A 26,440-nucleotide genomic window follows, 5' to 3' on the forward strand; every position below is an offset into this window, starting at 1 on the left:
AGGCCCATTGGACTTGCAAACTTTATATGCCCCAATACAGGGGAATGCCAGGGCCAAAAGAATGGGAATGGGTAGGTAGGGAAGTGAGGGGGGGTATGGGGGACTTTTGGGATAGCATTGGAAATGTAATTGAGGAAAATACGTAATAAAAAATATTAAAAATTAAAAAAAATAAATGTACCATAAATAATAGCAATATAGGAGTATAAATCAGAACTTACAAAATTAAAAATGCTATTTTTGCATCAATTTTGCACAATATGGTGAATAATGCTTCATTAATGTTATCTCTTAATCGATCATAAATTTTTTTTGGCTTATTTTCTATAAATATACTTATAAGGACATTTTAAAAAGCCTTTGCTTTTAGCAATTTCATTTTCAATATTGTAAATAATTTCAGATAATTTTTTAATTTCAGAAGAACCTTTCTTATGTTATTATATATGAAATTACACTGCAACTGACATTGTTTACTGTATTTTACAGTTTCTGACACCATTGGGCTAGATTTCTGAGAAATTATTTTGGAATATAAATTTTAATACATCTAGAGTTGATTATTCCTACAGAATATTTTGCAATTTTAAATTTACTTTTTTTTTTTAAAACCTTTATGTATGGCTGTGCCCTGCCTGCATGCCTGGTTCCCTTGAAGATCATAAGAGGCTATCTGACCTTTTGAAACCAGAGTTACAGACGATTGTGACCTGCTACATAGGGGCTGGGCATCAACTCCCAACCCCCTGGAAGAAGATCCAGCACTTTTAACCATTGAACAATCTGCCAATTTCTCTATCCTACAGCATAGTTTTATAAGAAGTGTCTTTACCTATAAATCCATTTTACATGAATCTGGATTTCCTGCTCAACAAGGGCCATGGTGTTTCCTTTCTTCCACCAAAATTTCCTGTAACTTTTGAATGTTATAAGAAGTCAAGAGTGCCTGCAGTAGGCATACCTAAGGAGTATAGTTCTAGCTTTTTATACTATGGCTTACTATGTCTATCGACGACAATGACGATGACAACAGCAGCAACAGCAACAACATATCTCTTGATCATAGCATAAGGGTTAGTAGCAAGTGATGTCTCTTTAATTTGGGGGAGAGGTAGGTTATCTAGAAATTTCCCCCAAGGCAAAGTGAATTCCAGCCTTAACTGTACCAATTCTCATCGGAACCAGTTTTACTGAGAGTAAAATGGACATTTACGAATGTAGTCTGCTTTTTGAACCCCCATCTTGCAAATAGAGCAGATGAAGCCCCAGGAAGAACAGGATGGAGTCCTTCTAGCTCAGCCTGGCTCATCTGAAGAGAGACAGACAAGCCCTGCTGTGGTCAGATGACTGCCACAGCCCCAGCTTCTGCACTCTCACTGGGAAGCCCTCATCCAAGGAGTTCTGACAAAATTTCACAGTTTGCTGTTGTCCTGAACTAAAGTTTCTGTGCCCAATAGGATGGAGTGTGCAGTGTTGTGCTCAAATATAAGTGTTTGTTTTACCCAAACCACAATGACCCAAAGTTGTAGTCTGGACTCCCAAATTCGTGAAAGTAAAATGGGATGGGGGTGGGTGGGTGGGAACCAACAGAAGCCATTCTGTGTGGTGGGAGTAGACTTACAGGCAGGTCTGCGTTTTAGGTCGCTGGGTTTGATATTGCTTCCCTTTCTCCTCTGTTGGTGTTCAGAATACCTCCCAACACCATGAACACAGGACAGTGGCAGGGGAAGCTTCTAGCTGAGCATTAACTCAATGTCTCTGTGTTCATGACGTTAGTGCTATCCTCAGCGATGGGGTGTTACCATCAGGTTGTGGAGAACAACCAAGAGCCCTTGCAATAGTTTGAGATGCTTGCTGGGCAGGGCTATGAAACAGATCCCTTTGACCAACAACTCAACAAGATGTAAACCATTTCTGGCACTGGGGTTTTACTGGGGGCATTCTCTTGGCCATTACATGTTAATGTCATTTAAATTGCTTATATATCTATATCTATGCCTATGTCTAGATGTAGATATAGATCTGGACATAGACATATAGATAGATAGACAGATATCCATATCTATCTATCTGTCTGTCTGTCTGTCTGTTTGTATGTATGTAGGAAACTTCTACAGTAGTTGGCTTCCATTTGCTTTTTCAAAAGGCTTCTGGTGTTAGTTGTACTGCCTCATATTTCCCCTCCTGCACCCTGCTTTCTCTTCCTCCTCCCCATACACTGCTCCTATTGAACTTTCCCATTTATCTCTCCATAACATTATATATCTTATTTGCCCTATTCTTTGGTGATGCCCTCCGCTCTACCCCCTTCCTCATCCCAGACACTTGACCACTGTGATTATTCATACTGCAGCATACATATTGCAAGATTATCCTTTATGTTGCTATTGCTTAGGTCTTAATTCTCAATTAAAGAACAATTGCAGATTTCTGCAAAACACGTTTGAAAATATCATCTTTCGGCCAAATAATAAGGCTGTTGCAGAAATCCTTGCTTCCTCTTTTGGTCTGCAGGGGAGATGCATTTCCCATGATCCTAAGGGAGAAGTCTAGGTATAGGAGCTCCGGTTTCTTATTCTGTCCTCCCGTGTCTTCTAATTATAGTTGCTGTCGGTGGCCTGAAGCGGCTGCTTCTCTTACATAATGCCAAGAGAGAAAGAAAAAACGATTTCATTGGTTACTGTACTTAGAATGAATCCTCAAGCCCAGCAAGGAAACCACAATAGGCTTGGCACACAAACAATTCAAAAGTACAGGTGCTGGGAGTGTGCACGGCCCCAAAATCAACATGACTTGGGAGAAGAGAGGGTTAGAAAACAAAGAAAGGTGCTTTTCACTCGGAGAAATTTATTTCTTTTCAATATTTGTGATCTGCAGCTGATAGCGTGTGAGGCCACTTGGCTTTCTTTCCTGACAAAGGGGAGGGCTGTCGCATTGAACAGATGCTTGAGCGGCCTGTGGCATGAGGTGGGCCATTTGTCAAGAAGATCAATATTGACTGTTCTTGTATCTTTGTGGTGAAAGTTTGCTCTTCCTTAAAAAAAAAAAAGAAAGAGCTGGGGGTTGTGCCTTATGATATAGAACGCGTGCCGACTTCAGACACTGAATCCAGAGACTGGGACAGGTCTTCATAGAGAGCAGTCCCTTTCCTGAGATGGTTCTTCTTCAGGGATTCCTGCTCATTTGTCTCACAACACCCGGGGGCCTCTTCTCCATTCCTTAATTTTGGCTTGATCCCAGCTCCATGAAACACACAAGTAGAAGGCAATAATGTATTTCAGCGTATGTTTTGAAACATCAAATTCTATTCAGTTCAATACAACATAGATCAATAAAGGGTCTCATGCAGCAGGAACTTGGTGTCTAAGCTTTTTATCAGTTTGTTGTAGATTGCAGACCTCTGATGGTCAGGTGGAGGAAGAGGCACAGGTCTGGTTCATGGCCAGCTTCCCCTTCTATAGAAAGCATTGGATTCTTTACATAAAATGTGGACTATACCTTTAATGTGTGTGGAGAATCAGCTGGAAACTCTGCTGTGATTCAGATCCTGCTTGAGTAGATCTAGGTGGAGTGAGAGAGTCTCCTTGTGTACCAGGCTTATGGGTGGTGCTACCGAGCCAGCATCCCTCCGTAATAAGAAGTTACTCGTTATCTGTATATTTATCTGGGTAGGGTTTTTTAAAATCAGTGTATACTCCCAGACTCTGCCATAAGCATTTCATACCAGTATTTATATTTTAAAATATATTACACCCAGATGATTTTTAAATGGAAGTCATGGACAGCTGTTTAAAACACAGGTAGGAGTGTATCTCATTTAGGCTTTTATTTTAGAAAAAGAATAAGAAAAGGAGAATTCTAGGAAGGTAAATTTCAAACAAGGCTATAAGTAGCTCGGCTAATGGGCACTGGAGGATTGTCAGGGAGGAAGTGGGTACAAGATTTGAGAGTCAGAGTTAAGCAGGTCAGGAGGATGACCAAGGTTACCTGGGTAACTTCCAAGACTTTGTGCATTTGAATTACTGGATGTGCCAGCACTAAGAAAAGGAAGCAATATGATGTGGGGTTAAAAATGTAGGTTTGGGAGCCTTTAATCTCCACACTGAGGAGGTATAGGCAGGTGGATCTGTGTGAGTTTGAGGCCAGCCTGGCTTACAGAGTGAGTTCCAGGACAACCAGGACTACACACAGAGAAACCCTGTCTTGGAAAAAATCAAGAGTGTGGGTTTGGAAAGACTAGACTTGGGACTTCCTTACAGCAGTCATTTCCACAGCCTTGGAAAGTTACTTAGTTTTCCATTTTAAAGTGAGCTTAATGATTGCTGAGAAGGTAGCTGTGGTAGTTTGAATATACTTGGCCCAGGGAGTAACACTATTTGGAAGTGTGGCCTCGTTGGAGGAATTGTGTCACCATGGGTGTGGGCTTTAAGATCCTCCTCCTGACCACATGGGAGTCAGTCCTCTAGCAACCTTCAGATGAAGATGTAAACTCTCAGATCCTCCGGCACCATGCCTGCCTAGATACTGCCATGCTCCTGTGTTGATAATAATGGACTAACTTCTGAACCTGTAAGCCAGCCTCAATTAAATGTTGCCTTTCTAAGAATTTCCTTGATCATGTAAACAGCAGACAGTAACACTGCAGAAAACAAGGAACCAAGGAGCAGAGAGGATGACTCATTCATCCATAGAGAAGAATGAAAGAATGAAACCCAGAAAGTGTTCTAGTTAGATTTCTGTTGCTGTTATAGAACACCTTGGTCAAACATCTCTAAGGGGACCTAAGGGCTTATTTAATTTTACACATTACTGTCCATCACTGAGGGAAGAGGGAAGTTAAGGCAGGAAGTCAAAGCAGGAACTAGAAGGCAATCCTGTTTGCTATTCTTTGCAGCATTAGCTTGAACCAAGGAACTTGGCTCACAGCCATGAAAGCACATCAGAAGCCGTGATTGAGGGACAGGGAGTGCTTTTCTTAGGTACTTTTCTGTTGCTGTGATACAACACCATGACCAAGGCAACTTATGAGAGAAAGCATTGACTTTGGTGCTCGTGGTTCCAAAAGTTAGAGTCTCATGTCATCATGTCTGGGAACAGGCAACAGGCTTGCAGGCGTGGAGCTAGAACACTAGGTGAATGTTCACATCTTGAGATAACCTCAAGGTAGGAAGAGCTCACTGTGGTAGGATTTTGAGATTCCACAGCCTATACCCCAGTGGCTTTTCTCCAACAAAACCATACTTCCTAATCCTTCTCAACAGTTTTGTCACTTAGAGACCAAGTATTCAAATGTGTGAGCCTATGGAGGCCATTCTTATTTGAACCATCAGGGTGCTACTTGCTCTGTGATGCAGAGCTCTTGCAGGCTCATGCTTACCTAGATTTCTTATACAGCTCAGGACTACTTGCCTAGGGAATGGTGCCTCCCATAGTGAGTTGGACTTTTATCTATTTGTTAACAATCAAGACAGTTCCCCCACAGACATGCTTACGGGCTAATCAGATCTGGGCAACTCTTTGAGACATGTTTTTGATGACTTTGGTTGCATTTGTTTGATAGTTAAACCTAATTATGTCACACATGGATTGTCATGATTCCATGGTTTCTGACCTGAGCTTCTACAGTTTCAACATGCAGAGGACTTCAAAGGGGTGGGCAGTGAGGTTGATAGGTCATGAAAATTGCTTCTTTATCATTTTTTTGGGTCTTGAATTCACTCTTGAAATTCCATTTAGATGGAAGTAATTCCCCTTCATTTCTTAGATAACCTGTTATGATTTTTAAGAGATTAATTCAGTCAGTGCTAAGCAAATAAGAAAATGATCAACCAGAAAGGCTTATAAAGGACAGTCTTTTGACCCTCCTTCTGCTGATCTCCTGTATTCTTGTGACTGGTATGCCTAGTCTGGGTCTCTCAACTGCCAACTCTTGCTCCTGGCTGAAAAGTGTGTATCTTTTCAAGCTCCTGTCTTTGCCTCTTTGGCTTAAAACAATGCATGCCAAAGTGAAAGACTCGATGTTAGGACATTTACAGGATGCTCCCTTTCAGTATAATATTTGTGGACTGGGACATAAACTATTCCCTGAAGAAAGAAGGCTGAAAGAGTTATGTAGAATGCTGACTGAGGTAAGAGCTCATTCTTCATTCAGGAGCAAGTTAGTTTTACCACAAATACCAATATCAAGAGTATTATATATAAATAATACATATTGTGTATCCAATTTCTAAGCAATGATATAATATTCAGTTATATGGAAACAATTAAATTATATATAAACATTGATGGGAAATTGGCATCGAGACAACATTTAATAAACAGCTTTTCTGTGATATCATCCTTTTGATGACTTAATTCCTTGTTGTTTATTCTATTTCTGTATCTGTTTTGCCTCTTGTTTTTCTCCTGACTGCTTCCCTCTTTCTTCCTCTCGACCTTCTGAACTACTAGATACTCCCTCTGCTTGTAATGACCCTCTCACAAGATACCACCATAGCAGCTATTCCCTTTGCCCATGACTCTAATTCTGAAATATGTCTCTGTTTGAGAGGCCATATATTATTTCTATATAAATATACTAAGCAGGGAGGGTATAGGAGACTTTTAGGATCGCATTTGAAATGTAAATGAAGAAAATACCTAATAAAAACTGGAAAAAATATACTGAGGCCAGGAAGATGGATCAATGATTATGGGCACTTAGAGTTTTTATAGAGGACTGGAGTTTGGTTCCCAATCCTCACATTGGGTGACTCACAATTGCCAGTGACTCCACTCCTGTGGATTTGATGCTCTCTGCAGTCACTGCATGGATTTACACAGACCCCTCAAAACACTAAGATAGTTAAAAATAAATATTTTAAGAATTTAGAGTATTGCTCTTAACATTTTCCAATTCCTTTTAACCTTAGCTTGTTTTTCATCTTAGCATCATCATCATTATCATCATTATCAACAACAACAACAACAAAATTGATACATATCAGTGGTTTTTATTTTGGTCACCCTTCACTAAAACATCAATTTAATGAAGCATTTCTGTCTCATGCAGTATAAAATTTTCTGCATGATCAGAAACTGTTCATCAACTCCTTTGTGTGTGTGTTTATATATGTGCATGTGTGCATTTTTGGGTGTATGTGTATATGTGTGAATCTGAGTGTCTATGTGTATGCATATGTATATGTGTTTGCGTGTGTGTATGTCTGTCTGTGTGTCTGTATGTATATGTGTGTGTATGTTTGTATATATGTGTGCATGTCCGTATGTTTTATGTATGTGTGCATGTGTGTATGTTTGTATATGTGTATATGTGTATGTGCCTGTGTGTATCTGTGTGTGTGTGTATGTCGTTGTGTCTGTGAGCGTGTGTGTATGTGTGCACACGCTGAGGATATTTAGAATCATTTTTTTTCAGGGTTGTATCTTCTAAAGAATAAAGAGGCAAAAGTGCTATTACAAGGTCACTCATTTAGAGTAGCAAGAGTTGCAGGTGGTGCACCTTGTATCTGGAGTCACGAAGCTAATGCTGTTTGATTTATTTTTCTCTTTTACTTCACAGCCTATACCTCGTTGTAAAACCACAGCTTCACCCTGCTCCAGATTCCTTACTCACATGAAGACATTTTCCTCATCACATAAAACGGATAAATTGCATTTTCTGCCATTTCCAGGTAAATTCAACAACCCTAAGAAATCCCATGGATTCCTAAGAAACTATAGAACATATAGGCAAAATCATAAGGTTTTCTCTACTTTAGCTATATTCTAACATGGCAATGAAAAAGGCACTTCATTAGTTTATGGAATTTTCGAATCCAGGGGGGGCATTGGTTCATGGTTTGATAAATCCATGGTGCATGGACATTATTAGGGTTTTGTTCCACAAATATTACTGGCTTTATTTAGTTCTTGCTTTCATTTTTCAGAAAGGGTAACATATTGTAGCAAGAGGCATGTATCATTCTTAGAGTGGATGGTCTCAAAAATAAAACCTTGAGGTAGAGACAGGAGAATCTCTTTGAGTTTGAGGCCAATTGCTCTATAAAATGAGTTCTAGACCACCCAGGGCTGTATAGTGAGACCCTGTTTCGAAAACCAAAAATGAAGCAAACAAAAGTAAAACCTTATTTCTCCCCATGTTTGTGTCTTCACATTATGTCTGATGAGTTTGAGTAACCAAATTTGGGTCTTAAGGATCTGGGAAAATGAAATGTTAGATGGGCCACTGTACAAAGTGTACCCAAATTGTTCCAAATGTGTGTGTATAGGTGGAGACAGAGAGGGAAAGGGAAAGGGAGGGGAGGGGTAGGGATGGTTTTCCAAACTAAGTTGATGGGAGGTAAACTTTTGTTAAGAATTTAATTTTTTAAAATGAGACCAATGTGATGTGTGTTTTTATCTACCATGTTCTTTCACTACGGACGATTATGGCAACTTGAGAGTATTAGTAAACTCTATTCTGAAGAGTATTTCCCTGACTTGAAAGGGAGATGAATTATATGATCAATTTGTTATCCAAGAAAAAGCAACAATTTTACAACAATCAATGAAGAAGATAATGGTTGGGCTTTGACTTGTGTGCTGTGTTGTTAATTTTTAATGTTAGAAAGTTTTCACTTGTTTATTCACTTATGCAATATACTCATACAGTGTTACTACCAAAGATGGAAGGAGAAAGACCACGGACCCAAGTCATCATGGCCACATTAATTAAAGAAAGCAATTCAAGCAAACGTTTTCATTTGTGTATATGGGCTGCTTCCTCTTAAAGCAGGGTTTGAGAGATCAGCACTGGATGTGAGGAACACAAGGCTTTTATAGGACTCAGGGGTAGAGGGTTTCCAAATGGAGGAAAATAAAAGAGTTATGGGTGCAGAATATAAGAGGTGGTCAAAACAAGGAAATCACAATAGATAGTCAAAACAAGGAAATCACAATAGATAGTCAAAACAAGGTAGCCCGAGGTGCTCATATAATCTTTTGAAACAAAGACATAATGCTGTTCCTGGAACAGATGGTACAGAACCATTTGTAGCTAAGGTTACAGATGGGGCATAGCCCGATCCTTGAGAAACAGAGGTTTAATCATCAATAGGAATGAATCTAGTTTGTCTTTACTATAAGATGGCTTTTACATCTAAGATGGAGGCAGGCTTGTTCTTCATTAGTTTCTTGAATATACTTGGATATCAGGTATGTTGAAAGGTTTTGTTGGTTTTATGTCATCTTCAATGTCCTGGATTGTACACTTCTGATGAAATCTTTATCCAAAGATTTATATCTGTAGATTCAACCAACTAAAGCTCAAAATGTATTTATGCCTGTAAGTACCTCTATTTTAAACATATACAGACTTTTTTATCTTGTTATATTAAACAAGTGTTTCTATAGCATATGCATTATTATCATGTATTGTAGTAATTTGGAGATCATTTAAACTGTGTTGAAGGTCCTGTAGGCTATTTACAAGTACAATGCCTTTTTATATAAGGGATATGGGCAACCTTATGTTTTGGTGGTCATGGAAAAGAAGTCCAGGAACTAGTCTCCTTTGGAGTCTAGAAGACAATGGTAGTATGTATTTCATATTTCAGGGGTATGGTAGCACATACTAAAGTGTGTTCTGATATATCTTACTCTTGTTAACATCATACAAAGACTCAGCTAGATATTTAGTCACTTAATTTCAGGCAATTGATAAGAGTAAATGCTTAGTTCTTTTCAAAATACAACCAAAGACCAAAACTGGCCACCTATCTATCTGGAAAAAATGTAAGAATTAAAAATTCAGCACATGAGATCTTCAGAGCAGAGGTTACAGTTGTAACTATTTGAGAAATGCCATGCTTAAAATGACATTCTTTCCCCTGATAGTTCTAAAGTGCTTTAATATACATTTTACATTTGGTGACCTGAAGTCTTCAGTTAGGCTATGCCTAAGGGTCACCAATGGATGGAGGGGTAGTTATAAAGGACTTTCTAGAGCTGGGGCACTTATTTGCTTTCATGGAGCCCTTAGGACAAATGAATAGCATTTTGTTTCTGGGTTCTGTTACAGGAAGGGGATCTGAGTTGAACACTTGAAAGAGGGAAGATCCTTAGTGAGGCTGGCCGACAGGGGAGAGAGAACTAGTTGTCTCTAGTAGCAATTAAAGCCAGATCAAAAGGCAAGCATTCAGGCAAGAAAACTATTCTTGAGGCTGTTGACAATCAAGGAAGAAAATGATAAGGGAATGGTGTGTTTATGAAATTGGAGGAAAGGAAGAGGAGGAGATGAAATTCACAGTGCATGATCGTGGATTATATATGAGGACTGAGATAGAAGGCCAGTGTGGTAGTGTTTACATAACCATCGGTTTACTCAGTCAAGGATGATTGAACAGGTGACTGGCATCAGGCTAGTTTTTGGAAATACTGACATGAATAAGACAGGTAAGATTCCTGCCCTCTTGAAATGTACCTTTTAAGTAAGGTAAGAATTGATAAGTGAGCAGACAAATTATCCATGTTGCAATAGATAGTACATAATAATGAAAGCTATGAAGGAAAATAGCAGGTGGATTTTCTTATGTTCTTTTGTCATCAGACCCTGCCTACCCACAGAGTCTGATGAGAGACAGGCCATTTAATATCTTCATAGTTCTCTCATTTCTAGGTTCTTGTATCAACAGAATCATTTGACATGCAGTTTCCCAAATCTAACTTCCTTCATTTAGTCTAATGCACTCCAGATCTATGTTGAGAAATAAGCTATTTATTGTATGGATATACCATTGTTTATCCAGTTATCAGATGAAATGTGCTTTTTATTTTATTTTATTTTATTTTATTTTATTTTATTTTATTTTATTTTTATGAGAGACTTTGTAGATGTGACTGGAATGTTAGTTTAGACCTTAATTATGCTAATAATCACAGATCTGCATATATGGTGAGACATAGCTGGATGCTAACCAATGAATTATACAACTATGTAAATTTGACTTGAGTGAATCTTCTTGAGCAACTTCTGTACAATTTTTCAAGAAAAAAGGGAGGATAAATTAAAGAGAAGCAAAACAAACAAAACAAAGCAAAAAATGACTAACTAATAGAATCCAGGGAATCCAGAAGAGTTGGAATTCCTTAATATATTGGGTTTAGGAAAATTGAAACTTATTCTGGAGAAAGGAAAGTGTTGTGGAAATTAAAATGAAAACTAGTACTGAAGTTATTTGTTAGCCGCAAGGAAGAGCTTTGGGTTGTGTTCTAAATTCCATGGGGGCACTGAAGTCTCTGTTCCTCTTCCCACCTACTTTTAAAGATTATCACCTTGTGGTTTGTGTACAAAACTGTAGCAGGAACAAAGGAGAGAGCTGGAAAGTTAGAGAAAGAGTTCCCAGGGAGGATGCAGTGATGGTGAGGATGTGAGAGGGTGGAGGTGAGAAGGAGACGGACCAGTTATAGAGGCTAAGAGTCAAGCAGGACTGGAGAGATAGCTCAGCAGTTCAGAGCACCAACTGCTCTTCCAGAGGTCCTGAGTTCAATTCCCAGCAACCACATGGTGGCTCACAACCATAATGGGATCCGATGCCCTCTTCTGGTGTGTCTGAAGACAGTAACAGTGTATCCACATGCATAAAATAAATAAATATTTTTTTTAAAAAGAAAGAGTAAAGTAATACTTCACATCCTCCACAGACTTGGTAATAATACTCCATGTCCCCCACAGACTTGGTCTGAACGTTTGGGTTGCTATATCGGTTGTTCGTGTCAGTGGGATGGCTCCTCCCAGGTGCTGTTGCTTAAATAACTCCAGTAATTATCACACCCCTTTCCAGTTTCTCTTCTCTTCAGGACTAAACTAGGCAAACAGCCACAAAAATTGTAAAAATAGCTGTAGAAACTTCACAGACTTCTTGATAACGTGCACCTTTGAAATGTGTTTTCCTGTTTTGTTCCTTCCTCCCATCAACGGGAAGTCTTTCTCCACACGTCGACTCCCAGCTTAACTACTCTCCTAGTTTTGACTAATGGGACTCTAGAAGGTACCACAGAGGAAGATAATTTAAATGTGATCTGCCTTGAGTCACCCTTGCCACTGCTGGGAACCTTACCATTTTCCTAGACTGAATGCATAACATACGTTTAGCAATTAACAGATAAATGGTAAGAAACATGAGGCTGTCACCCCAGCTGAGAGCTGACATGTGAGTGGCTGACAAATCTCCTCAACATTAGAGTTGCCAGGATGTTCACCATAAAGTCCTCAGCCTTGGCTGAGATGACACAGAGCTCTCAACCCTCAGAATCATGTGAACTTGTGTTCATATGTGCAAGAACACAGGCACATGTGCTTAGAGATTAGTTAAGGTTTTAGAATGATTTATAGATTTAATTATTTTTCATTAACTGACTAGTTAATTATGTGTATGTGCACGCACATGTGCGTGCGTGTGTGTGCGTGTATGAAGAGGCCAAAGGTCAACCTCAGCTATCAACTTTTAGCAATGCCCACCTTGTTTTCTGTGACAGGGTCTCTTGTTAACCTGGAACTTACTGTGCAGTCAGGGCTAGCAGGACAGCAAACTCCAGAGTTCTATTTGTCTCTGCCTCCTCGGTGCTGGAATTATAAGCATGTGCCACCATGCACGGCTTTGAAATGTGTCTCTGGGCATCAAAGATAGGTTTTCCTTCATGTTTACCTAAGAAGCTAAATGCACCTCATCAAATGATTTTTCTCCTGTGCCCTGAGATGGTTTATTAAGCATCAAGAGCTAACTCATAGACTTCCCAGAGTTTCAGTGTATGGAACCAATTTTAGACTCACCATCACCTATGTGAAATCTACAAATAACTTCCTTACCCGGTTGAGCTATATTTCCCAAAGAGTAGTGAAGCAAATATAGTGTAGTCAGGCTGGTCATAGAAACATAATATTCATGCACAGGAGAGATGGGGTTTCTGTTCAAGACTGACTCTATTACCATCAGTGTCAACTCCTGAACTTTTTCTCATGATCATGAAGCCAGATGCAAGCCCAGTATGATCATAGCAATTGTCAAAGAGTTTAAGAACTAGCTGTGTAGCTGGACACTTAGGGTCTGCAAGACAGGTGGACCATTTTTCCTGTATGACTCCCAATTCTTGGGTTAAAAGCAATAAGTCTGTATATCCTTAAATAACAAGTAGGGGTTAGATTGCTTTTTCCCCCACTTTAAATAAACCAGCCCCAAGTGGAAGAAGAAAATAGATAATCATAAAGACAAATGCAATTTCTTATTTCTGAACAGATGTTGGCAAAGGACTCCTGTCTAATGAACATTCTACTAGATGTGTCTAATGGGCATTCTACTAGATGTGTCTAATGGGCATTCTACTAGATGTGTCTAATGGACATTCTTTCTACTAGATGTGTCTAATGGGCATTCTGGCAGATGTTTTTTAAGAGGTTTTGGCTTGTTACCCAGAGTCAGGGTCTGAACTAGAGAAGAGTTAAGGAATCGCTAGGAGATGATGGACTATGGGGAATGTATGAGATGATAAGGAGAGGGAAGAAGATACAAAGATGTAAGAATTGGGTCTAGAACCATAGGAGCACTCCAAAAGCAGGAATGGAGATGAGACGTGGTGGGTCCAGGAAAGTAGGGAGAGGCCAGGAGTGAAGGAGAGGTTCTGCAGTTACAAGTACCCTTCCTGGACTGAGACTATTGAGTCTGAATTCCTTGTCAACCACTGAGTTGTGCAACCGTGGACAAGTTACCCAACTTTTTCATACTTCAATTTTCCTAAGGCAAAATGGAGATACTAATATCAGGTGAGTGTCTTCAGTTAGGGAGATGGGGAATTCATCTAAAGGCCATGGTTACTGTCAGAGATCAGTTCCTATGATACAGTTCAATAGTACATAGGAAGTGCTTCCTCTATATCAAGCTCCATATAGGGCACTGGGGGCCAGCCCTACAAAAAGTATATATGGATTAAATTATAGGGCATAGTGATATATATAGTATAGTGTATAGAGTTATTCTAAAAGGAAATCCCCCAAAATCCAGTTTCCAATGAACTTGATCAATTGATGTTGACCTGGTGATCACAGAATGTCACCTGAGAGGCACTGTTCCAAATTTTGACCTCTGTCTGTGCGGTAGGGTAAGGAACCAGATTGTGGAGAGTTGGAGAAGAGAAAGTGAGTAGGGGAGTAGGGACCTTGTTAATTTGGAGCCCCTATTCTTTCTAGAGCTTGGATCTAAGCTTGACCCACGTAGTGATACAGGTTTGTGTGGTTTTTGTTTGTTTGTTTGCCAGAGTCACCATCCTGTTGACACAGTGCTGATAACAAGCTCAGCTGAATTCATTTTCTACAACGCTATCACAAATCTTGTTAAGCCCTCTGCTAAGACCACTTTGACCTCCCAGAAAACACAGTTTTGCTCCCACATTCATCAGAATCACACCATAACAGACAGAAGGCACTCCAGGATGACAATGCGTCTCTTGCCACCTCCCTCTCTTTCTCTGAAGATTACTGGCTCTTTCTTTGGTGCAACCAAGAGCTTCCATTCCACTCTCATGGGTTTGTGGGGGAAAAAAGCTCAGATTCTTGTGGGGGCTCTTTGGGGTTGCTCACCCCAAAGGGTGACTCCCATCAGGATCTGAAGCATGTCTCCACCCTTCTTACCACTTTTCTTGCAAAGGAGTTTGGGGTAGGAGTTGATGCCCTACTTCATGGTGCAAAACTATTTCTCATGGTTTGACAGACATCTGCATCTGGGGAACAGATTTTGGGGTGGGAGATGATGCAAATACAAATCCAAGGCTTAGCTCTTGGGAAATTCAGGAGGAGTGTCCTAGAAAGGGAGGGGAGAAGGACGTTCGTCACAGTGTCTGTGTTGCATGGTCCTCTTGTGGATGCCCTCTCCTCTTTGTGCCTGCCAGACTCTGAAGAATGAGACTCAAGCAACAAAGCAAAGGAAGCCCAGTCAAGTGAAAGAGCTCAGCAATGTTTTGAAATCCATGTGTATCAAAACCACTCGTAGGTTTCGATTCTGCAGTCTTCCTTAGCATGCTGGATTAATCACATGGATTAATAACACAGCCACCTTTGCTCACTCCTGCCTTTGAGCCTTTGTGCTCACCACCCCCCCACCCCAGACCCCAACTCTGTCCTTCAAGTCTGTGAAACTCCATGGGAACAGAAGCAATGGCATTTTGTGAGTAACATGGCAGTTGGCCTGCTGGTCTACCCCTCTGGAAGGTGGATGCTCTGAATTTCCTAGTGTTTTTAAACTTTCATTCTTGCCTGCGTAGTAACTAACCTTTAGGACTCCTGGACAATTCAGGATGTCTGCTGGGGCTTATGTTCTGTGTCATTTTGCTGAGCTAAGAGTAGCATACTGTATGCAATGGTGTCAGCGTTTAGAAGCTGAAAGGACCCAAATATAGCTGTCTCTTGTGAGACGATGCCGGGGCCTAGCAAACACAGGAGTGGATGNTCACAGTCAGCTATTGGATGTATCACAGGGCTCCCAATGGAGAAGCTAGAGAAAGTACCCAAGGAGCTAAAGGGATCTGCAACCCTATTGTTGGAACAACATGATGTACTAACCAGAACCCCGGAGCTCTTGTCTCTAGCTGCATATGTATCGAAAGATGGCCTAGTCGGCCATCAATGGAAAGAGAGGCCCATTGGACTTGCAAACTTTATATGCCCCAATATAGGGGAATGCCAGGGCCAAAAGAATGGGAATGGGTGGGTAGGGAAGTGGGGGGCGCTATGGGGGACTTTTGGGATAGCATTGGAAATGTAATTGAGGAAAATATGTAATAAAAATATTAAAAATAAAAAAAAAAGAGTAGCATACTGTAGTTCTTTATGTTGCAAATAAGAGCTAAAGCTGAAAGAAAGGCATAAGCCAAGAAGAGAGGTAGGTAATGATGTAGCAAGGTGTGTTTATACCTTTGTATTCCTTGGGAAAACATCAGTTACACTGTGTCTAATTAAACAATTGTAGTAACTAACCCTCAGGGAACTTAATTGAGTCCTATCATTTTAATCCTCATAGGAACTCTATGGGGAAGATGTGCTATTATTCCCTCCATTTTTTAATGATAAAATAATGAATCCCAAGGGTAGTCAGTATCTCACTGGGTTAGAGTTGAGGCACTTAGACCCAATGCTTCACTGGTACTGGTGATCCTTCTGGCCTGTAGCCTATTTGCTTATGTTTGGCTCAATGTGTCTTAGAAAATTATATAAAGCTGATCCAAGACTATGTTTTAATGTTTCCTAATACACTGTCTCCCTCAAAGAAATGAGGTCCCAGGACAGACAATTTCCTATTTCATCCCAGAGTTGTTCTTATTCATGAGTTGGAGAACTCACGTTTATAGGGGAAAAGAGCATAAAAGAAGAAATGGTTAGAGAACGAGAGAAGAGCTGCTGTACATGGGGAGAAAAGGTAAAGCTTAGAGGTGGAAAGTCCTGTGCTTGGAGAGGTTCTGATGAGCATTGCTGCATCATACCATTGGTCTACCTGCCATTCAAACACTGGATACACTCTGCTCTTTTCTCTGGGTACTAATAGTTCTCATGGCCCCCAGGGTTAGTTTCTTTACACTTGTTTATAAACTGGGGTTGATGAAGTATTAGAAATGACAGGGAAAGAGCTATGACTAGGGTCAGGAATCAGTTATATTTATGAGTAGTATTATGAAATGTCAACTACAATTATGCACTAGATTTCTATGATAACTAGAGCCTTTGAGGAAGCCTATGTTCTGAAAAAGTGCATGCCTCAGTGAGAAAATCCAGGTTGGGGGGCTGATCAGTCATCACACTTGCAACTCTGAAATACTACAAAGAGTGGTAGTCTTAATGAAAGTACTGAGTGTTAAAAAGGCAAGGTGAGTGGCTATTAAAGAAAACAGTAAGTATATACTTAAAACATTTTGAGGGGTTAAATATAAGGAAATACATGAAGGATTCAAGCACCTAAAGTTTGGAAGCAAAAGTATTTGGAAGCATAAAATCACACACACACACACACGTTTGTATTTGTGGATCGATAAAGATTCTAGGAACAACAAGAAAGATAAAATATGTAGTATTTTACATCTGACTTCTTTTTTTTCTTTTAGCTTTTTGTAGTATTTCATTGTCTTTCCCTTATTAATTGCAGTGATAATTAATGCCATGCATTACTAACATTGTTCTTCCTCCTCTGTCTAAAGGTGTAGTTCCTCAATTTTTGAGCTGTCTTAGAGGTCAAAACCAATAGTAATGAGTCAAGTTCTGCAAGCATAATGCAACAACCACACAAGCCAAGAGCAGTAGTGTGTTGTAGTGTAGCCTCATCCAGAGCATTAAATTTTAGCCATGTTGGCATCTCAGTATGAGGTTCTTTTGTTTTGAGGAGACAGGCAGGCACACTCCTAAAGCAATAAAGCAAGCACATGAATGCTTTTCTCAGTAAAGGAAGATCTAGTATGGGTGTTGTAAGCTCTGCTATGTATCTACCAGTGTAGATCTGAAAAGTGGCATATGACATGTTTTGTTTTAAGAACAGTGAACAACATCAATCCATTTATCCATTGTAAAATTCCCTATAGCTAATGTAATTTCTTAAATATCTACTCCTACTTATGAGATTGCAAGTTTTAATCCTCAAGAAACCTCCAGGAGGTCTGGAGAAAAAGCTCAGTGGTTAAGAGCCATTACTGCTTTGGAAGAAGACCAGAGTTCAGGTCCCATCATCCTCATTGGTTGGCTCAAAACTGCTTCCCACACTAGCTCCACGGTACCTGCTCCTATTTGCCTCCTGTTGCTGCAGTAAAACTGTTGCCGACCAAAACGAACTTGGGAACAAAGGATTTGTTGTGTATCATATTGTATTGTATTTCATCTTAAAGGTTATAGTCCATCACCACAGAAACCAAAGCAGGAGATCACCTGGAGGTGGCACCACCCACAGTAGTGTGGATCCTCCCATGTCAATCATTTGTCAAGACCACTCCACATAGGCGTGGCCTTGTGATCTCAGGAGCTCTCAGTTGAGACTCCTTCAAATCATCCAGAACTGGGTCAAGTTGACAGGCAGTTAACCAAAACACTTCACTTCCTGTCAACTCCACCTACAAATAGAATACTGCCAACCTATGACTCCCCTTCTTGTTTTCTCCAAGATCTCATGTTAATTTTAGTATTACAATATACAAAACGATTATCTAACTTATTTCCATTAATGGGGTGTCTCTAGTTTCAATCACTTTCCAGCAAATGACATAATTTCATTCTTACTTATGGCTGAGTAAAACACCATTGTACCTGTATACATTTTCCTTCTCCATTCACTTTCTGATGGATTTCTAGTTTGATCCCATGACTTGGCTATAATGAACACTTTTGCAGTGAACATGGGTGTGTGTTGTCTCTGTGATGTGCTGTCTTAGAGTCCTTCAGTATATACCCAGGAGTGATATATTTGGGTCATATACTAGTTCTATTTTTAGTTTTTATGAGGAACGTCATGAGTGACTTCCATACTGGTGAGACCAATTTACACTCCTACTGGTAGCATATGAAGCTCCCTCCTCCGCAGTCTTGCCTGGATTTATAATTATAGCCATTCTGACAGGGTTGAGAAGGAATCTTAATGCAGTGTTAATTTGCATTTCTGTGATTCTAAGGATATTGAGCATTTTAATAATTTTCTTGTAATTGTACTTCTGAAACTTCTGTCCATTTCATTTGTCCACTTATTGTTTAGTGTTTTGAGTTCTTTATATGTTCTGGATACCAATCCTCAGCCAGGCATATAGCTAGCGATAAAGTATATTCTCTTATTCTGTAGGTTGTAGGCTGTAGAAGAACACAATTGTTTCCTTTGTTGTGCAGAATCTTTGGAGAATTCGTAGTATAATTTCAGAAAAACCTTTGCCTCTGTCTATGTCTTGACATATTTCTCCTTGAGGTGGTTCAGATATTCAGACAGTGAGCAAAAGTGCGTATGAAAAAGGCAGTTTTCAAACTGTTACATTATATTACAATCATCTCCTATTTACCAATGTCAAGTGAGCTAGTTTGCTTAACAGAACATATATGGTAATAGGTAGTATTTGAAAATGCAAGCAATATTTAGATATTTACCATGGTTCTTCTGCTCCAAGAGTATGCTTTATAGGATGAAATGAATTTGTAATTCGACATGATATTAATAACTAAATATAGTTGCTGCTAATACATAGTTGGCCAATGAACACTATTGAGAATTGTTCACACTAAGCTGTGTCTTATGCTGTAACTGGTAGACTGCAATTTTTTTGAATATTGAAGATTAAGTGAGAACAACAATAATTTAGGCAATACTTATTGAAAATTAAACATTAACTTAAAATATTGAAATTAAAAATTAACTCTGCTCCTCTTTCAAAATTTCTCATACTTGATTAAATATTTTAAATGAATTACCTTACCTGTGCTTGCCAGTTGTAACAATAGGAAACAGGCCATGACAGCAACTCATTTTTAATAAACATCTCTTAAAGTGAAGTATAAGGTTTCTCTCAGACTTTCATTTTAGGAAGAAGGAAGAGGTTAAACCTCGGAAGGATGGTTAGACATTCATACTGCTTTTCCAATGGTAAACTTTCTGTGGGTCCTGCTGGGTGTCTGGAATTTGCCACATCAATGCTTAAAAGCATTCAGTTTTAAAGGGTGTTAGTGAAGCTGTGAGGCCAGCCCTGGGCGGGGCTGTGAGCCCTGGGCGGGGCCGTGAGCCTTGGGAGGGACTGGCCAGCAAGTTGCTCCTTGTTTCCCCTCAGTTGATTCTGCACCAAGTTCATCTCTCCCCCTCCCACCGCCCTCTGCATCATTAAGACTTAGAATACACGTTCTCAGGATTTTTTAACTTTTTTATTTTTTGGTTTTATAATGTTTGAATCTTTTCTTTATCAGTACCTCTTGAACCAATCTTGGGTTTAACCTGCGTCAGTGCTAAGATAAAATGTAACATTCTAAGAGACTTGACAGGCTCACAAGCCCGGAGGGTCTGGGCATATAGAGTCTGTTGAGGGATGTTCAGGCTGGTGAGGAACATCAACATGGGAACATATGCTCTCTGTAGGAGTGCCGCAGGAAGCCACACTGAGAATTCTAGAGTACAATCAAACACCTTGTTAACTGCTAGTGACCTATTCATTTCAAGGTGCTGTAGCGTGGCACAGATGTGACTCAGAAAAAGACTGATGTGAACATCATTTATTTAAATATTTAGCCGTTGATAAATTCTACCGTAATATTTAACGAGAGTTAAAGCTGTGAAGGATTATTATTGGTTTATTCTGTCTGGAAAGAAAAAAAATGATGTGTTTTTTATGTACTTACTAGTGCTTAACATTGGGGGGATTCAAGTTAGTAGTGTATTAGGCAGCTATTTCTATTATTTCTACAGAAAGCATGGCCAGTGGAGTCAGAAATCCTTTTGTCTGCCTACCATGATAAAACTAATCATTGGTGGCTCAGTAGGTGAAAGCACATACCACGAAGTCTAATGGATTGGATTCTATTCCTGGGACCCATGTGGTGGTAAGAGAGGATCTACTTTAAAAAATTATCCTCCACATATGTGCTCTCTTCCTTTCCCTCTATTTTTCCCTCCATACACTCCCTCTCACACACAAATGAACATAAATAAATAAATATAACATAATGTGAAACTCATTGATGTTCCTAAGACTGTATATGTAGCTATTATTTTAGTGTTGCTGTCCTATGGTTTGTACAATCTTAACACTTTGATTTACCATTATGTTATCTTTATATATGGATTCATAATTCAATTCAATAAATCTTTATTCATATTATTTTAATAGCTCAACAATATTATATATACTTGACTTTACTATCCTTGGATTGTGTACTCCCCCTTTGGGGAACATTTAGATTGCTTTCATTTGTTTATTCCTTTCATAGATGACTACAGCCTTGCCTCCAAAGAGGCAAAGTACTACACCTATTTCATAATGAATGGATCACCAGCAAAAATACATCTAATGCAGAACGCAAGAGTCACACACTTCTGCACAGAGGCAAATATCATTCTATCATTGTATGAATAATAGGCTTAATCTTTGAAAGTGGTAATTATTAAAAGTGCTGTCAAGTCCTGGCTGGTGCTGGGCTAATGATGATGAAGACGGTGGTAAATGGTCATGACGTCATCAACAGTGGTAACAATGCTAACAAGTTTCCTGAGCTTTCACTCTATGCCAGATACTCCTTGAAGACTATGTATATTAATTCATTTACTACCTATGACGGAAGGTCCATGGTTATTCCTGCTTTATAGAATGGAAAGTATCCATAGAAAGATTATATTTTTAATTATCATGAGCTAACAGTTTTTAGATGCTCTATGTTGATATTTGTATTAGACTGCTTTACAAGTGTGTTTTATTTAATTCACCCAAAACCCTTGAGGGGAGTGCCATTAATACTCCAGTTGTATGTGAGGTGGAGGCCAAGGAGAACAAGGCAAGCGACTGAGGTCACACAAGCTCAGTGAGGTGAAGTTAGATCATTAACCAGCCCTACAGAAGAACCTATGACTGCTATCTCAGGTTAATCTCCTTCCTCATAAGCCACTGTATCTTTGGATTTTTGTATCTTTGGATTCCCCTCTCTAAGGTTCTCTGCTACCTTTCTACACCTGCCTCACTCTTAGTTTTCTGTAGACTTTCCTCTTTCCCACCTTCTTCTTCCCCACTTGCATGGTCTGCCATGGACAGCCCAAGATGTGGTGTCCTTAAGACTTACCAGAGCTTTGCAGAGAGTTGATTTGGTCCTCAAGCTTCCAGTTGAGTTTCCTGAGAAAGAACAGAACCATTGATGGAGCCAATGGGACACAAGGCTCAGTCCATCATCTGTATCTGGGAGTTGTGAGGCCTCAATAGTGCATACAGGTGCTGGGTTGATTACAGTTTCTAAGAGGAAGGGTTGGGTAGCAGAGCAGTGATATGAACATCACTACCATGAGAAGGAGGCTAAGGCATTACAGCTTTGTAAGTAGGAGAAAGAACTGTATGGGCCTTCTTAGCCAATGGTAGCACCTCTGCTTCTCAGCTCATGTATGGAACTGTCATGTTCAAATGTGCATGGAGATGCTCAGTAAAACATCTGTGTTTGGCACCACCCTTTTAGCTGTTGCCTTTGCACTAAACTATATCTTTGAGGATCATGAATGGCAACCCTTTCTATCGTTGTAGTTGAGGCTCAAGAAATGATGCTATGGATTGAGCCCAGGGCCTTATCTATGCTATGTAAGTGCTGCACCACTGAGCTATAACTCAGCCCTTGAGTTTTTAGTGTCTCAGTTTGAAATTCAAACCAGCTTGGATCATGAACTCTTCCAGGCTTGGTGTCTCAGGTGCTGGTATGGCAACCTAACTGGAATGCTCTATCTGAATCCAAGCATCATCTTTTATTCTTGCTTGAACGAAGATGAAAGCAGTTGGAAATAACCCAGTTTGTATACATATTAGAGGGCCCTCTGCTTTCCTCTATTTTTTGTCACATAAAGTAACTCTAGATAACACACTTGAGATTATCTACTGTTTCTTATTTAAAGATGAAGCTGATAAAAATATTTCCTTGTGGGTACAGACATCTGAGCTTATGAATATAATTGGTATCATCCACGATGGTGCCAATTCAATAAATTTGTCCTTAAAATCAATAGCCTTGGAGGAAGAAATCTTTCCCTGCCCCCACACATACACTTCCATTTTGGCATTACTAAAACGTTGAGCTTCTGAAACACTTTTCAAGTATATGTTAGAAAGTGTACCTTGGCTAACTGCAGGGCTTCTTTTGAGAGTGCTCAGTCAGACAATGACATTCATAACTACACTGTTTGAGTAGTACTACATGGAGAACTTGAGCTTGTTTTCTCCATGAAAGCATTGTTTTATATTTGCTGCCTTGAATGGTTTTTATCATAGTAAAGGGAAGTCAATCAAAAGAAATCAATTTGGTGATTTAAATGCCTGTATAATGAATGAAAAGAAGATATTAAAATCTCCACTTCTTTCCCCCCTTTTTATTAGATATTTTCTTTATTTACATTTCAAATGTTATCCCCTTTCCTATTTTCATCTCCAAAAATTCCCTCTCCCCTCTCCCCACTCCATGTTCCCCTACCCATCCACTTCTGCTTCTTGGTCCTGGTATTCCCCTATACTGGGGCATAGAACCTTCACAAGACCAAGGGCCTCTCCTCCCACTGATGACTAAATCTCCACTTCTTAAGGGAAGAAGACATTTGGGGAATCACTTTAGGGTTCTTGGTGGTGAAGAGATTTGATTGTCTGTGTGAACTCTGAAATTTATTCTGTAAAACTGCATTAACAGAACACATAGATCTTTTGAGAATGGATGATGGTACTTGGACTTGGGTCGCCATTCTAACACATTTATATGTTCTTATTTTGTGTTCTGAATGGTGTTCTGAGTGGGCCTGGCAGTTCCTTAGAATTGCATTGTAGATGGGATGTCTAAGCTGTAAACTGTGTGAGGATACAGAGTTCTCAAATTCATTCAAATTAGCCCCAACTCTTGTCTGGTTATTTTCTTTTTGACATCTGGAAGAAGAGCAGAGACCATGGTGACAATACAATGAGATTTTCCTATCATTAAACCTCAGAAAAAAACTCATGGCATCATTCAAATCTAATGCCATCCAGACTTATTTACAGTTTGTAGTGTTCATTGTGGAACTTTAAGTGTGGTCTTGTTTCTACACAAAGACGTGGAAAAAGCATATAATCTTTCAATCTGGATTGTCTTTTGAAATGTAATAGCTTGAGTATGCTTTTAACTTACAATCTTTCTGATTATCTTTGTTTAAACTTCTTTCTTTGTATTACAGGGCAATAATATCACATTGGGGCAGATTGAGTGGGAACTTGTAAGTAGAGTAATTAGCACAGTGCCTGGGTCACAGTAGGTAGTACTCAGTAGGTACTCAGTAGGCAGTTGACTTATCTATCCCTTTTATTGAGTAAATTATATCTTGGGACTCAAGATAGAACAATGTCTAGGTCTTTTGAAATTACTTATTCCAGATTGAATGCAATGAGAGGTAATATTTAAAAAAAATCTGAACAAACCTTTGTAGTGAGAATGATGGAATTTTAGTTTCCTTAAAATCAGAAATATTATAAGAACATGTCTTCCTTTTAATCCCAGGTATGGGATATGGGGCTGCTTTACAGCAGCTGACTATGATTTGCCTTGTGCCTTAACAGAGGAGTGGTTTTGCCAGCTTCAGATAGTTTCTGTGGTTGTGTAACGTTTGTAATTCTGGGAACTTTTCACAGGATATATAAATGCTAGGGCCCCCAAGAGGCAGGGTTGGTGGTTGTTGGTCATTTGGGAGTGTGAGGGTGATTTCATTTAATTAGTAGCCATGCTCAAAGAAGAAAAAGGGAAGAAAGAAATTAGATTTAGATCTGTCTTGCTCTTTCCACTCTATCCTTCTTTTTCTCTTATCTAGTGATGGGGGTAAAGCTTGAGAGATAAAAGGGTGGGAAAAGAAGAACCCACAAAGTAGCAAAACCAAAAATACCCAACCAACTCACCAACCAACCAACCAAACAAACAACCAAACAACCAAACAACCAACCAAACAACACAAAACTACACACCTTTACATGCTAGAAAATTCTATTAAATTGTGGAGTTTTTCAAGTATTTTGAGTGTCTGATGACCTTTCAGGTTTTTCATGTGACAGAAGTGTCCAATTAAGTTCTCCAAGTGTCTGGAAGATCTCTAGATTTGCAGGTGTGGCTGTAAATCAATCACCTTGGTGTAGGCATGTCCCAAGTGTCTGTTAATCTACTTACCTACTTATCTACCAATGAACACAAGAAGACTTGCTATGAGGATGGTTTCCAGGATTGTGGAGAACAGGATGGCCCTAGATAAGCCACTTTCAGGCTGTAGAAGTAGGGAAGCCAATGGTGTAATTGTGGAACCTGAAATCATGAAAACTAAAAAATCCAGAGGTGTGTCTCTCAGTTGAGGAGTGAGGGTGACAGGATAGGAGAGGCCACTGGTATAAGTCACAGCATTTCAGGAACCAAAGTGGGGACTTCAGTGTCCTAAGGCAGGAGATCAGAGCTGTCACAGCTCAAGCAGAGAGAGCAGCCTAGTCTTTTGCGTCCAGACTCTATCTCGTTGTTTTCCTATTCTGTCATCGACAAATTAGAGATGGGAAGATTCCATTTCATTGCTTCTTTCTTTAGTCTCTTGATTCTAATGCTACTCTCTTTTATAAATTCCCTCAGCACATACTCAAAAACAATATTTTAATAACTCTATGAGCATACCTCAGACAGGGAAGTGGACGAAGTTGATGCTATTAGCTGCAGCATTGATTACATTTCTGTGGTGGTTTGAATGAGAATGTCTCTGGTGGGCTCAAATATTTGAATATTTGGTACCTAGTTGGTGGTCATGTTTCAGAAGGTTACCAGGGTACCTTGTTGGAGGTAGTGTGTCACTTGGGGTAGGTTTTGAGGTTTTGAAAGCCTTCTATCATTCTCTGTGCATTCCCTCTCTCTGCTTTGAGTTTGCTACTGAAGATATGTGCTCTCGGCTTGCTGCTTCAGCTGTTATGTCTCCAAGTCATAGTCGATCCTTTATTACTCCGGAACCACAATCCCAAATAAACACTTCCTTTCTATAGGTTGTTTCTAGCCATGGTATCTTATTGTTGCAGTAGAAAAGTAAGTAGTAGAGAAGTTGGTCCCAAAGAGTAGACTATTGCTGTGACAAGCCTAATCATGTTGTTGTTTGGAGGAATGTGTGGACCAGAAAAGTGGCTGAATGCTGTAAGTAAAGATTAACTGGCCATTGTAGTGGTAGACTGAAAAATAGTGCAGAAAGGCACATGGACTGTTGAAGCTCACAAGAGATTTTACAGGGGAGCAGTATTAACAACTGGTCTAGATGCCATTCTTGTTAGACATCTTAGCAAACACACTGGTTGCTTTCTGCCCTGGCCCAAAGAACTTCCCAGAGGCTAAATTGAAAAGTAATGGCCTATTTTCTGATGGACATAATTTCAAGGCAGTATACTATTGAATCTATGGTGTTATTATTATTAATGACTAGAACAGAGGTTACTAATGGAGAAAACAAGCTGGATAGAAAGAAATACCAAATACAGTCCAAAGAGAAAAAGAACACCAAGGACTTAATGATGCAGCCAAGACCTGCCAGTCCCAATCCACACTGGAATAAGGGAAGGGTTCTACAATAGCAAGACCTACGGAAAGAGGCCTAAGGACTTTGTTTTTTTATTTTTAATTTTTAATATTTTTTATTACATATTTTCCTCAATTACATTTCCAATGCTATCCCAAAAGTCCCCCATAGCGCCCCCCACTTCCCTACCC

At 39.6% G+C, this 26,440-nt stretch overlaps 1 protein-coding gene across 4 annotated transcripts in view; it reads left to right on the forward strand.

Moving 5' to 3' along the window:
* C10H12orf42 (chromosome 10 C12orf42 homolog) overlaps positions 1-26,440 on the forward strand; it is a 157,876-nt gene that overhangs the window by 86,322 nt on the left and 45,114 nt on the right. For all 4 annotated transcript variants that reach the window (XM_021174793.2, XM_021174791.2, XM_021174795.2 and 1 more), the window contains one exon: positions 7,562-7,673. In XM_021174793.2, coding sequence (XP_021030452.1) covers positions 7,562-7,673 — 112 coding nt within the window. The remainder of the gene's footprint in view (positions 1-7,561; positions 7,674-26,440) is intronic.

This window comes from Mus caroli, chromosome 10 (assembly GCF_900094665.2).
Source record: "Mus caroli chromosome 10, CAROLI_EIJ_v1.1, whole genome shotgun sequence".
NCBI classification, from domain to species: Eukaryota; Metazoa; Chordata; class Mammalia; order Rodentia; family Muridae; genus Mus; species Mus caroli.